At 33.3% G+C, this 16,854-nt stretch overlaps 1 protein-coding gene across 1 annotated transcript; it reads left to right on the top strand.

Annotated features, from left to right (window-relative positions):
• Positions 1 to 605: 605 nt before the first annotated feature.
• LOC130697267 (uncharacterized) lies at positions 606 to 5,969 on the top strand. Its single transcript, XM_057520200.1, has one exon. The coding sequence runs from the start codon at positions 606 to 608 to the stop codon at positions 5,967 to 5,969; it is 5,364 nt and encodes a 1,787-aa protein (XP_057376183.1).
• The last annotated feature ends 10,885 nt before the right edge of the window (positions 5,970 to 16,854 follow it).

Here is a 16,854-nt window from a genome sequence, read left to right as displayed (position 1 = left end):
TTTGATGCTGTTTGAATGTAGATATTGAAACTGATTCTATAACACTATATTCACATCGAATACACGTATATTTGATGCTGGTTTAATGTAGATATTGAAACTGATTCTATAACACTATATTCACATTGAATACACGTATATTTGATGCTGTTTGAATGTAGATGTTGAATCTGATTCTATAACTTTATATTCACATTGAATACACGTATATTTCATGCTTGTCGGATATTTTCCAAATATCCTCCACTTTCCCCAAGGGCATTTTCATCCCCATCTCCATCTTTACCCCACTAAGCCTCCTCGCGTCTACCCCTTCCTTTTCCACCCCAAAACCACGCTACTTTTCGCACTTCTTTTGTTTTTCTAACCCTTCGGGTCCTCATTGTGACCACCAAGACAGTCTCGTTGTAACTCTCTATCTGTTAAGTGGTGCATCAGCACATCTATTCAACGGCGAATTTACGCCAAATACACAACGTAGGAACTTAACTCTCATCTCATTCTAAAACTAATTGTCAATCTTTCACTAATCACAACTGTCTCGTGATTACCGTGAAAGATTCCCGACAAATTTGGTGCCGTAACCAGGATTCGCCAAGTGAACAATGGCGTCTCTTAACGCTCTCATAAGTAGAAGGGCAGGCAATCGTGGTGCCGTCACGAGACTCATCCCTAAGATTCAAGCGATCATCGACGACCAGACCATGGACAAAGATCAAAAGGTTCATGAACTTGAGAAGAAACTGATGGACTTACACAACAAAATAAAAATCATCGAAAACATCGACAACGAAATTCAAGAAGTCATCGACGAGAACGATCTAGAAGCTGAGATTAATTCGTCGAGTACAGCGAATTCTATTATCTTTGATGCCAGAGATGCAGCAGAATTCGTCCTCATGAAGCTAAAGCAAGAAATTAGCAACGAGCAAGCAGCCATGGCCGCAGCAGCAACAGTCGAGAACCCCGTAGCGCAGGCCCCTCCCCTCATAGCTATTAGCGACTCGTCCAATCTGCCAAAGTTTGAGTTGCCCTGCTTCGATGGCAACATTCTATTATGGCGCTCGTTTTGGGATGTTTTTGAAGTGGAAGTGGATGCCAAGACCAAATATTCTGACGCGACGAAATTTAATTTTCTCAATTCGCGCCTCATGGGCGAAGCTAAGGCTCTGTTAGCGGGTCTCACGCCTACCAATTTCAATTATCCAAAGGCAGTCGATCTTCTTAAACAACGTTATGGTCAACCACACAAGATCATAATGGCGCACATGAGAGCATTGGTGGCTCTAGCTAAGCCAACTCACGATCGCAATAGCTTACGTGCCTTTGCCGACAATCTGGAGTCCAACATACGTGGATTGGAAGCGTTGGGAAAAGGAATCGACACTTACGGGGATCTACTCGTGTGCATTCTTCTCGACAAACTCTCAGCTGAAGTTCGTCGAAACTTAACTAGACAGCACGGTGCCATCGAATGGTCATTAGACGACCTGCGTGTATCATTAAGGAAAGAAATTGAAATATTGGAAGACAGCACTGAAACGCCGTTCAATAACAAACGCAATCAGCACCCAGGTAAACAAGCGGGAGTAATGTTTGCTGGAACTCGTCGACCATCACCAGAATTCAACAAACGTTCATGTGCGTTTTGCTTAGGAAGCCATTATTCCACTGAATGTACAACTGCTCCAACTGTGGAAGAACGTTTCGCGATTGCTAAAGTAAAGCGGTTATGTTTTAACTGTCTGAGCTCAAATCACTCCTCAAGTATAGATTGTCCATCAAAGAAGCGGTGTCGCATATGCAAGAGAAGCCATCATACCAGTCTCCATTACGCCAGTCGAAACCAACAAGACCATAACATTCCGGTCCAATTTAAGGCAAAATCAAACAATGACTCCACGCAAGCTGCTGTCACCAATACGTCTGTTTCAAAAACAGTTTCATTCGAAAGTGCAAATGACAGTGCAACATCAACCTTTGTGTTTTTAGAAACTGCCATAGTTACGGTGCACTCCAAAGGAATCAAACGGCAAGCCAATGTACTGATAGATAAAGGTGCACAGAGATCCTTTATCACAACAAAACTCGCGAGAAATTTACATCTTCAACCACTTTATCGAGAAAGTTTAATGATAGTGGGTTTCGCTGCACCATCTAAAAGTGCTCAACTCTATGACGTGAGTCACCTCTCATTCATTGACCGAAGAGGATCCACAATGAACATTCAAGTCGTGGTAGTAGACCATATTGTGAATCCCCTTGAAGATTCTTATCGCAGTGTAGTGTGCAAACTTCCTCATCTCAAAAACTTACCACTGGCACACCCTAATATTGGCAGCTCGTCATTTGACATTGACATCTTGTTGGGAGCCAATTACTATTGGGACATAGTAGGTGATCATGTCGTTCGTGGTCCAGGACCAACGGCTATAAGCTCAAGATTCGGATACATCATCTCAGGATGCATGCAACAAACATCAGAATGCAGTCAACATGACACCACGGCTTTTCATGTATCCGTGGAAGAACAATTCGAAATGGCAAGATTTTGGGACCTGGAATCGCTGGGCATTTCTCCAGATTCAGAGATGGAAGATGCAACTATGACTTACCAAACCAATTGCATTGAACTTCGGAATGGCAGATACATCGCCAGACTCCCATGGAAACATCAGCATCCGCCATTAGGATCAAACTGGTATATGTGCCATCAACAAACGCGCCATATGATCCGACGCCTAGCAAAGGACACATCTCGTTTTCAAACGTACCATCGCATCATCCAAGAACAACTGAACAGTGGGTTCATTGAGAAAATTCCAATCGGAGAGCAAAATCAACGAAAAGGTCATTATGTGCCGCATCATGGAGTCTTCAAGGAATCAAGTACAACTCCATTACGCATCGTGTATAATTGCTCATGCAAAAGTAAAGGAGGTGTAAGTCTCAACGATTGTTTGGAAACGGGACCATCATTGCAAAATAACATGGTGGAGATTCTACTTCGATTTCGCGCTCACGCAATAGCCATAACAGCGGACATCGAAAAGGCTTATCACCAAGTCCAACTGCATGAAGACGACCGCGATTTCGTGCGATTTTTTTGGATCAAAGATGACAAGGATCCGGAGTCGGATATGGAAGTGTACCGTTTTAAAGTCATTCCCTTTGGCGCGAACAGTTCACCTTTCATCCTCTTATCAGTCATCAAGAATCATCTATCATGCGAAACAAGCGAAGTAGCAAAAGATATGGACTTAAACATATACGTGGACAATCTCTTGACTGGATGTGACACCACCGAAGAATCACTAAGCTACTATAAAGAAGCGAACTCTATATTCAAAAAGGCTGGCCTGACGCTAAAATCGTGGTGCTCCAATGATCAACGTCTCAATTCCTGTAGTGCGTCCGATGGGGTAAATGATGAATCATCGCAGAACAAAATTCTTGGACTACAGTGGTCTCGTGCAAAAGATGTCATCGCTCTACCTGGATTGAAAATTTCATCGTTTTCTCTGACAGGGATAACAAAAAGAAATGTACTCAGGGGAATTTCCACTGTATATGATCCTTTAGGATTCATATCGCCTCTCACCATTCCGGCAAAAATTTTAATCCAAGATGTTTGGAAATTAAAACTGCAGTGGGACGATCCACTGCCCATCGATCTACAAGACCGCTGGATCGGCATTGTACAAGGGATTGAAAGATCAAAATTCGAACTTCGAAGGCAATACTTTGAGTCAAAACTCGAATGCGAAATGCTGCATGTGTTCGTAGATGCAAGCCAGTATGCTTATGGAGCAGTAGCCTATCTAGCAAATGATAGCACGGGAACGTTCGTCCTTTCAAAATCGCGCGTAGCCCCTCTTCGAGGTGATAACAAAATGCTCACACTGCCTCAACTAGAATTAATGGCAGCTATCATTGGTATTCGAATAGCCAAGACCATTCTAAAATCCTTTGCGCCCTTACGCTACCGACCAAAATGCATCATGTGGTCGGACAGTCAAATAGTTCTCTATTGGTTGGCTCAAACAAAAACCAATAAATCTCAATTTGTCGTCAACCGTGTGAAAACGGTCTGTGACTTTAATAATGAGCATGAAGCCAGCTGGCGGTATTGCCCGACGCATCAGAATCCGGCGGATCTTCTCACCAGAGGAATAACTTTTCAACAATTCTCATCAAGCTCTTGGTTTAGTGGACCGCCGTGGCTTGCCGACAGCGAAAGTTGGCCAGTATGGAACCTTACACAAGCATCGACTTCCATAATTCATCTGGCTAGTATAAAAGAAAAGCCATTCGTCAATCATATCTCATCACGAAAAGGTGCAAACATTTCATCAGTGTTCGATGTAGCTCGATATAAGTGGTCGTCTTTGATAAGAGTAACAGCTATCGTGCGTCGATTTGTAGAAAACATTAAAAAGAAGGATAAATCTAAGAAAAGTTGGCAACTGGGTCTTATTCACGTCGCAGAATTACGTGAAGCGGAGATGTTATGGATTAAGTCGGCTCAAATTCAACATTTTGATGACGAACTGGAATATCTCAAAAAATCCGATGGCAGGCGTCCAGCATTGGTCTCCCAGCTTGACTTATTCATCGGAAAAGACGGACTCATCCAGTGCAATGGACGGCTAGGAAACGCGTCCATCAGTGCAACAGCTAAATATCCAGTGTTACTACCCACCAAATCGAACGTGACCAAGTCAATAGTGCAAGCAGTTCATGAACGAGTTATGCACAGCGGAGTGAAACACACAGTGTCAGCTGTAAGGCAAAGATTTTGGATTCCAAGAATCCGGCAAGTAATCAAGAACATCTTACACACTTGTGTCACTTGCCGCCGCGTAAATGGACCTCCGTATGCAACCCCGAACGACGCACCACTTCCAACGGAAAGAGTGACCAATGCCTTGCCATTTACGGTAACGGGAGTGGACTACACTGGAGCATACGTCATAAGGGGACCAAAAGAAGCTCCGAAACAAGATCAGAATGTTTACATTCTACTTTTCACGTGTGCGACCTCAAGGGCAATTCATCTAGAAGTCGTGGAAGAATTAACTACAAAGGCATTCATTGAAGCTTTTCGCTGCTTCACTACACATCATTCGATGCCATCAGTTATCATGTCGGATAACGCAACAACTTTTGAATGTGCAGCCAAAGCCTTTAGAAAAATCTTCACCAATCCGGGACTCGTCCGACATTTATCAGATCTTCAAGTCGAGTGGCGATTCATCCCAAAAAGGGCTCCATGGTACGGGGGCTTCTGGGAACGGCTTGTAGGTGTAACAAAAACAGCTCTGGCAAAAATCATTGGACGTTCAAAACCGACAATGAGTGAATTTAGAGCCCTTATAGCGGACGCGGAAGCAGTAATCAACGATAGACCTCTGGAGGAACCATCATCAGACGTCCAGGACGGGGAGACACTCAGCCCGGCTCATTTAATGTATGGGCGACGTATGGTCAGCCTTCCGTTCAACAGCGAAATGGCGGAGGAAATATTAGACCCCTCATTCAAGGAGGAACCTTCAGACATCAAAAAGTCGGTCGTCAAACATCAAAAGCTGCTGAACCAATTTCAAAAGCAATTTATGGCAAATTACATTCCCGCTCTACGCGAATATCATCGAGCAACTCACAAAATGCAGCCAACGGTGGTTAAAGAAAAGGATGTTGTACTCATTCAAGACGAAGGACCAAGGAAGAAGTGGAAACTCGCGGTAGTAGAAACGCTCATCAGAGGAAAAGACAATCAAGTGCGAGCCGTTGAGGTCCGCACAGCTAAGGGAAAAACCAACCGCCCTATATCTAAATTACATCCGCTACAGTTGTCTGAACCAGAGGAGATAGAAGCCATCCAGTGTGGATCTGAAAAACCAGCCCGTCCGTCGAGGAAAGCAGCTGAGCAGGCGAAAGAAAAAATAAAAATTATGTCCAATGTCTAATTTGTTTGGCCCGCAATATGTCGGATATTTTCCAAATATCCTCCACTTTCCCCAAGGGCATTTTCATCCCCATCTCCATCTTTACCCCACTAAGCCTCCTCGCGTCTACCCCTTCCTTTTCCACCCCAAAACCACGCTACTTTTCGCACTTCTTTTGTTTTTCTAACCCTTCGGGTCCTCATTGTGACCACCAAGACAGTCTCGTTGTAACTCTCTATCTGTTAAGTGGTGCATCAGCACATCTATTCAACGGCGAATTTACGCCAAATACACAACGTAGGAACTTAACTCCACGTATATTTCATGCTGTTTCAATGTAGATATTGAAACTGATTCTATAACACTATATTCACATTGAATACACGTATATTTGATGCTGTTTGAATGTAGATATTGAAACTGATTCTATAACACTATATTCACATTGAATACAAATATATTTGATGCTGTTTGAATGTAGATATTGAAACTCATTGTATAACACTATATTCACATTGAATACACGTATATTTGATGCTTTTTGAATGTAGATATTGAAACTGATTCTATAACACTATATTCACATTGAATACACGTATATTTGATGCTGTTTGAATGTAGATATTGAAACTGATTCTATAACACTATATTCACATTGAATACACGTATATTTGATGCTGTTTGAATGTAGATATTGAAACTGATTCTATAACACTATATTCACATTGAATACACGTATATTTGATGCTGTTTGAATGTAGATATTGAAACTGATTCTATAACACTATATTCACATTGAATACACGTATATTTCATGCTGTTTGAATGTAGATATTGAAACTGATTCTATAACACTATATTCACATTGAATACACGTATATTTGATGCTGTTTGAATGTAGATATTGAAACTGATTCTATAACACTATATTCACATTGAATACACGTATATTTGATGCTGTTTGAATGTAGATATTGAAACTGATTCTATAACACTATATTCACATTGAATACACGTATATTTGATGCTGTTTGAATGTAGATATAGAAACTGATTCTATAACACTATATTCACATTGAATACACGTATATTTGATGCTGTTTGAATGTAGATATTGAAACTGATTCTATAACACTATATTCACATTGAATACACGTATATTTGATGCTGTTTGAATGTAGATATTGAAACTGATTCTATAACACTATATTCACATTGAATACACGTATATTTGATGCTGTTTGAATGTAGATATTGAAACTGATTCTATAACACTATATTCACATTGAATACACGTATATTTGATGCTGTTTGAATGTAGATATTGAAACTGATTCTATAACACTATATTCACATTGAATACACGTATATTTGATGCTGTTTGAATGTAGATATTGAAACTGATTCTATAACACTATATTCACATTGAATACACGTATATTTGATGCTGTTTGAATGTAGATATTGAAACTGATTCTATAACACTATATTCACATTGAATACACGTATATTTGATGCTGTTTGAATGTAGATATTGAAACTGATTCTATAACACTATATTCACATTGAATACACGTATATTTGATGCTGTTTGAATGTAGATATTGAAACTGACTCTATAACACTATATTCACATTGAATACACGTATATTTGATGCTGTTTGAATGTAGATATTGAAACTGATTCTATAACACTATATTCACATTGAATACACGTATATTTGATGCTGTTTGAATGTAGATATTGAAACTGATTCTGTATAACACTATATTCACATTGAATACACGTATATTTGATGCTGTTTGAATGTAGATATTGAAACTGATTCTATAACACTATATTCACATTGAATACACGTATATTTGATGCTGTTTGAATGTAGATATTGAAACTGATTCTATTACACTATATTCACATTGAATACACGTATATTTGATGCTGTTTGAATGTAGATATTGAAACTGATTCTATAACACTATATTCACATTGAATACACGTATATTTGATGCTGTTTGAATGTAGATATTGAAACTGATTCTATAACACTATATTCACATTGAATACACGTATATTTGATGCTGTTTGAATGTAGATATTGAAACTGATTCTATAACACTATATTCACATTGAATACACGTATATTTGATGCTGTTTGAATGTAGATATTGAAACTGATTCTATAACACTATATTCACATTGAATACACGTATATTTGATGCTGTTTGAATGTAGATATTGAAACTGATTCTATAACACTATATTCACATTGAATACACGTATATTTGATGCTGTTTGAATGTAGATATTGAAACTGATTCTATAACACTATATTCACATTGAATACACGTATATTTGATGCTGTTTGAATGTAGATATTGAAACTCATTGTATAACACTATATTCACATTGAATACACGTATATTTGATGCTGTTTGAATGTAGATATTGAAACTGATTCTATAACACTATATTCACATTGAATACACGTATATTTGATGCTGTTTGAATGTAGATATTGAAACTGATTCTGATTCTATAACACTATATTCACATTGAATACACGTATATTTCATGCTGTTTGAATGTAGATATTGAAACTGATTCTATAACACTATATTCACATTGAATACACGTATATTTGATGCTGTTTGAATGTAGATATTGAAACTGATTCTATAACACTATATTCACATTGAATACACGTATATTTGATGCTGTTTGAATGTAGATATTGAAACTGATTCTATAACACTATATTCACATTGAATACACGTATATTTGATGCTGTTTGAATGTAGATATTGAAACTGATTCTATAACACTATATTCACATTGAATACACGTATATTTGATGCTGTTTGAATGTAGATATTGAAACTGATTCTATAACACTATATTCACATTGAATACACGTATATTTGATGCTGTTTGAATGTAGATATTGAAACTGATTCTATAACACTATATTCACATTGAATACACGTATATTTGATGCTGTTTGAATGTAGATATTGAAACTGATTCTATAACACTATATTCACATTGAATACACGTATATTTGATGCTGTTTGAATGTAGATATTGAAACTGATTCTATAACACTATATTCACATTGAATACACGTATATTTGATGCTGTTTGAATGTAGATATTGAAACTGATTCTATAACACTATATTCACATTGAATACACGTATATTTCATGCTGTTTGAATGTAGATATTGAATACACGTAATTTGATGCTGTTTGAATGTAGATATTGAAACTGATTCTATAACACTATATTCACATTGAATACACGTATATTTGATGCTGTTTGAATGTAGATATTGAAACTGATTCTATAACACTATATTCACATTGAATACACGTATATTTGATGCTGTTTGAATGTAGATATTGAAACTGATTCTATAACACTATATTCACATTGAATACACGTAATTTGATGCTGTTTGAATGTAGATATTGAAACTGATTCTATAACACTATATTCACATTGAATACACGTATATTTGATGCTGTTTGAATGTAGATATTGAAACTGATTCTATAACACTATATTCACATTGAATACACGTATATTTGATGCTGTTTGAATGTAGATATTGAAACTGATTCTATAACACTATATTCACATTGAATACACGTATATTTGATGCTGTTTGAATGTAGATATTGAAACTGATTCTATAACACTATATTCACATTGAATACACGTATATTTGATGCTGTTTGAATGTAGATATTGAAACTGATTCTATAACACTATATTCACATTGAATACACGTATATTTGATGCTGTTTGAATGTAGATATTGAAACTGATTCTATAACACTATATTCACATTGAATACACGTATATTTGATGCTGTTTGAATGTAGATATTGAAACTGATTCTATAACACTATATTCACATTGAATACACGTATATTTGATGCTGTTTGAATGTAGATATTGAAACTGATTCTATAACACTATATTCACATTGAATACACGTATATTTGATGCTGTTTGAATGTAGATATTGAAACTGATTCTATAACACTATATTCACATTGAATACACGTATATTTCATGCTGTTTGAATGTAGATATTGAAACTGATTCTATAACACTATATTCACATTGAATACACGTATATTTGATGCTGTTTGAATGTAGATATTGAAACTGATTCTATAACACTATATTCACATTGAATACACGTATATTTGATGCTGTTTGAATGTAGATATTGAAACTGATTCTATAACACTATATTCACATTGAATACACGTATATTTCATGCTGTTTGAATGTAGATATTGAAACTGATTCTATAACACTATATTCACATTGAATACACGTATATTTGATGCTGTTTGAATGTAGATATTGAAACTGATTCTATAACACTATATTCACATTGAATACACGTATATTTGATGCTGTTTGAATGTAGATATTAAACTCACTGTATCACACTATATTAACATTGAATACACGTATATTTGATGCTGTTTGAATGTAGATATTGAAACTGATTCTATAACACTATATTCACATTGAATACACGTATATTTGATGCTGTTTGAATGTAGATATTGAAACTGATTCTATAACACTATATTCACATTGAATACACGTATATTTCATGCTGTTTGAATGTAGATATTGAAACTCATTCTATAACACTATATTCACATTGAATACACGTATATTTGATGCTGTTTGAATGTAGATATTGAAACTGATTCTATAACACTATATTCACATTGAATACACGTATATTTGATGCTGTTTGAATGTAGATATTGAAACTGATTCTATAACACTATATTCACATTGAATACACGTATATTTGATGCTGTTTGAATGTAGATATTGAAACTGATTCTATAACACTATATTCACATTGAATACACGTATATTTCATGCTGTTTGAATGTAGATATTGAAACTCACTGCTTACACTATATTCACATTGAATACACGTATATTTGATGCTGTTTGAATGTAGATATTGAAACTGATTCTATAACACTATATTCACATTGAATACACGTATATTTGATGCTGTTTGAATGTAGATATTGAAACTGATTCTATAACACTATATTCACATTGAATACACGTATATTTGATGCTGTTTGAATGTAGATATTGAAACTGATTCTATAACACTATATTCACATTGAATACACGTATATTTGATGCTGTTTGAATGTAGATATTGAAACTGATTCTATAACACTATATTCACATTGAATACACGTATATTTGATGCTGTTTGAATGTAGATATTGAAACTGATTCTATAACACTATATTCACATTGAATACACGTATATTTGATGCTGTTTGAATGTAGATATTGAAACTGATTCTATAACACTATATTCACATTGAATACACGTATATTTGATGCTGTTTGAATGTAGATATTGAAACTGATTCTATAACACTATATTCACATTGAATACACGTATATTTGATGCTGTTTGAATGTAGATATTGAAACTGATTCTATAACACTATATTCACATTGAATACACGTATATTTGATGCTGTTTGAATGTAGATATTGAAACTGATTCTATAACACTATATTCACATTGAATACACGTATATTTGATGCTGTTTGAATGTAGATATTGAAACTGATTCTATAACACTATATTCACATTGAATACACGTATATTTGATGCTGTTTGAATGTAGATATTGAAACTGATTCTATAACACTATATTCACATTGAATACACGTATATTTGATGCTGTTTGAATGTAGATATTGAAACTGATTCTATAACACTATATTCACATTGAATACACGTATATTTGATGCTGTTTGAATGTAGATATTGAAACTGATTCTATAACACTATATTCACATTGAATACACGTATATTTGATGCTGTTTGAATGTAGATATTGAAACTGATTCTATAACACTATATTCACATTGAATACACGTATATTTCATGCTGTTTGAATGTAGATATTGAAACTGATTCTATAACACTATATTCACATTGAATACACGTATATTTGATGCTGTTTGAATGTAGATATTGAAACTGATTCTATAACACTATATTCACATTGAATACACGTATATTTCATGCTGTTTGAATGTAGATATTGAAACTGATTCTATAACACTATATTCACATTGAATACACGTATATTTGATGCTGTTTGAATGTAGATATTGAAACTGATTCTATAACACTATATTCACATTGAATACACGTATATTTGATGCTGTTTGAAATGTAGATATTGAAACTGATTCTATAACACTATATTCACATTGAATACACGTATATTTGATGCTGTTTGAATGTAGATATTGAAACTGATTCTATAACACTATATTCACATTGAATACACGTATATTTGATGCTGTTTGAATGTAGATATTGAAACTGATTCTATAACACTATATTCACATTGAATACACGTATATTTGATGCTGTTTGAATGTAGATATTGAAACTGATTCTATAACACTATATTCACATTGAATACACGTATATTTCATGCTGTTTGAATGTAGATATTGAAACTCACTGTCTTACACTATATTCACATTGAATACACGTATATTTGATGCTGTTTGAATGTAGATATTGAAACTGATTCTATAACACTATATTCACATTGAATACACGTATATTTGATGCTGTTTGAATGTAGATATTGAAACTGATTCTATAACACTATATTCACATTGAATACACGTATATTTGATGCTGTTTGAATGTAGATATTGAAACTGATTCTATAACACTATATTCACATTGAATACACGTATATTTGATGCTGTTTGAATGTAGATATTGAAACTGATTCTATAACACTATATTCACATTGAATACACGTATATTTCATGCTGTTTGAATGTAGATATTGAAACAGATTCTATAACACATTGAATAATAATGCTGTTTCAATGTAGATCATTGAAACTGATTCTATAACACTATATTCACATTGAATACACGTATATTTGATGCTGTTTGAATGTATATATTGAAACTGATTCTATAACACTATATTCACATTGAATACACGTATATTTCATGCTGTTTGAATGTAGATATTGAAACTGATTCTATAACACTATATTCACATTGAATACACGTATATTTCATGCTGTTTGAATGTAGATATTGAAACTGATTCTATAACACTATATTCACATTGAATACACGTATATTTGATGCTGTTTGAATGTAGATATTGAAACTGATTCTATAACACTATATTCACATTGAATACACGTATATTTGATGCTGTTTGAATGTAGATATTGAAACTGATTCTATAACACTATATTCACATTGAATACACGTATATTTGATGCTGTTTGAATGTAGATATTGAAACTGATTCTATAACACTATATTCACATTGAATACACGTATATTTGATGCTGTTTGAATGTAGATATTGAAACTGATTCTATAACACTATATTCACATTGAATACACGTATATTTGATGCTGTTTGAATGTAGATATTGAAACTGATTCTATAACACTATATTCACATTGAATACACGTATATTTGATGCTGTTTGAATGTAGATATTGAAACTGATTCTATAACACTATATTCACATTGAATACACGTATATTTGATGCTGTTTGAATGTAGATATTGAAACTGATTCTATAACACTATATTCACATTGAATACACGTATATTTCATGCTGTTTGAATGTAGATATTGAAACTGATTCTATAACACTATATTCACATTGAATACGTATACGTATATTTCATGCTGTATTGAAACTGATATTGAAACTATATTCACATTGAATACACGTATATTTCACACTATATTTTTGATGCTGTTTGAATGTAGATATTGAAACTGATTCTATAACACTATATTCACATTGAATACACGTATATTTGATGCTGTTTGAATGTAGATATTGAAACTGATTCTATAACACTATATTCACATTGAATACACGTATATTTGATGCTGTTTGAATGTAGATATTGAAACTCATTCTATTACACTATATTCACATTGAATACACGTATATTTGATGCTGTTTGAATGTAGATATTGAAACTGATTCTATAACACTATATTCACATTGAATACACGTATATTTGATGCTGTTTGAATGTAGATATTGAAACTGATTCTATAACACTATATTCACATTGAATACACGTATATTTGATGCTGTTTGAATGTAGATATTGAAATTGATTCTATACACTATAAATGTAGATATTGAAACTGATTCTATAACACTATATTCACATTGAATACACGTATATTTGATGCTGTTTGAATGTAGATATTGAAACTGATTCTATAACACTATATTCACATTGAATACACGTATATTTGATGCTGTTTGAATGTAGATATTGAAACTGATTCTATTACACTATATTCACATTGAATACACGTATATTTGATGCTGTTTGAATGTAGATATTGAAACTGATTCTATAACACTATATTCACATTGAATACACGTATATTTCATGCTGTTTGAATGTAGATATTGAAACTGATTCTATAACACTATATTCACATTGAATACACGTATATTTCATGCTGTTTGAATGTAGATATTGAAACTGATTCTATAACACTATATTCACATTGAATACACGTATATTTGATGCTGTTTGAATGTAGATATTGAAACTGACTTCTATAACACTATATTCACATTGAATACACGTATATTTGATGCTGTTTGAATGTAGATATTGAAACTGATTCTATAACACTATATTCACATTGAATACACGTATATTTGATGCTGTTTGAATGTAGATATTGAAACTGATTCTATAACACTATATTCACATTGAATACACGTATATTTGATGCTGTTTGAATGTAGATATTGAAACTGATTCTATAACACTATATTCACATTGAATACACGTATATTTGATGCTGTTTGAATGTAGATATTGAAACTGATTCTATAACACTATATTCACATTGAATACACGTATATTTGATGCTGTTTGAATGTAGATATTGAAACTGATTCTATAACACTATATTCACATTGAATACACGTATATTTGATGCTGTTTGAATGTAGATATTGAAACTGATTCTATAACACTATATTCACATTGAATACACGTATATTTGATGCTGTTTGAATGTAGATATTGAAACTGATTCTATAACACTATATTCACATTGAATACACGTATATTTGATGCTGTTTGAATGTAGATATTGAAACTGATTCTATAACACTATATTCACATTGAATACACGTATATTTGATGCTGTTTGAATGTAGATATTGAAACTGATTCTATAACACTATATTCACATTGAATACACGTATATTTGATGCTGTTTGAATGTAGATATTGAAACTGATTCTATAACACTATATTCACATTGAATACACGTATATTTGATGCTGTTTGAATGTAGATATTGAAACTGATTCTATAACACTATATTCACATTGAATACACGTATATTTCATGCTGTTTGAATGTAGATATTGAAACTGATTCTATAACACTATATTCACATTGAATACACGTATATTTGATGCTGTTTGAATGTAGATATTGAAACTGATTCTATAACACTATATTCACATTGAATACACGTATATTTGATGCTGTTTGAATGTAGATATTGAAACTGATTCTATAACACTATATTCACATTGAATACACGTATATTTCATGCTGTTTGAATGTAGATATTGAAACTGATTCTATAACACTATATTCACATTGAATACACGTATATTTCATGCTGTTTGAATGTAGATATTGAAACTGATTCTATAACACTATATTCACATTGAATACACGTATATTTGATGCTGTTTGAATGTAGATATTGAAACTGATTCTATAACACTATATTCACATTGAATACACGTATATTTGATGCTGTTTGAATGTAGATATTGAAACTGATTCTATAACACTATATTCACATTGAATACACGTATATTTGATGCTGTTTGAATGTAGATATTGAAACTGATTCTATAACACTATATTCACATTGAATACACGTATATTTGATGCTGTTTGAATGTAGATATTGAAACTGATTCTATAACACTATATTCACATTGAATACACGTATATTTGATGCTGTTTGAATGTAGATATTGAAACTGATTCTATAACACTATATTCACATTGAATACACGTATATTTGATGCTGTTTGAATGTAGATATTGAAACTGATTGTATTACACTATATTCACATTGAATACACGTATATTTGATGCTGTTTGAATGTAGATATTGAAACTGATTCTATAACACTATATTCACATTGAATACACGTATATTTGATGCTGTTTGAATGTAGATATTGAAACTCACTGTATTACACTATATTCACATTGAATACACGTATATTTGATGCTGTTTGAATGTAGATATTGAAACTGATTCTATAACACTATATTCACATTGAATACACGTATATTTGATGCTGTTTGAATGTAGATATTGAAACTGATTCTATAACACTATATTCACATTGAATACACGTATATTTGATGCTGTTTGAATGTAGATATTGAAACTGATTCTATAACACTATATTCACATTGAATACACGTATATTTGATGCTGTTTGAATGTAGATATTGAAACTGATTCTATAACACTATATTCACATTGAATAAACGTATATTTCATGCTGTTTGAATGTAGATATTGAAACTCACTGTATTACACTATATTCACATTGAATACACGTATATTTGATGCTGTTTGAATGTAGATATTGAAACTGATTCTATAACACTATATTCACATTGAATACACGTATATTTGATGCTGTTTGAATGTAGATATTGAAACTCACTGTATTACACTATATTCACATTGAATACACGTATATTTCATGCTGTTTGAATGTA

The sequence above is a fragment of the Daphnia carinata genome, unplaced genomic scaffold (assembly GCF_022539665.2).
Source record: "Daphnia carinata strain CSIRO-1 unplaced genomic scaffold, CSIRO_AGI_Dcar_HiC_V3 NW_026453042.1, whole genome shotgun sequence".
In the NCBI taxonomy this organism is placed as follows: domain Eukaryota; kingdom Metazoa; phylum Arthropoda; class Branchiopoda; order Diplostraca; family Daphniidae; genus Daphnia; species Daphnia carinata.
Note: the sequence above shows the minus strand (reverse complement) of the source record. Positions and strands in the feature narration are given on the sequence as shown.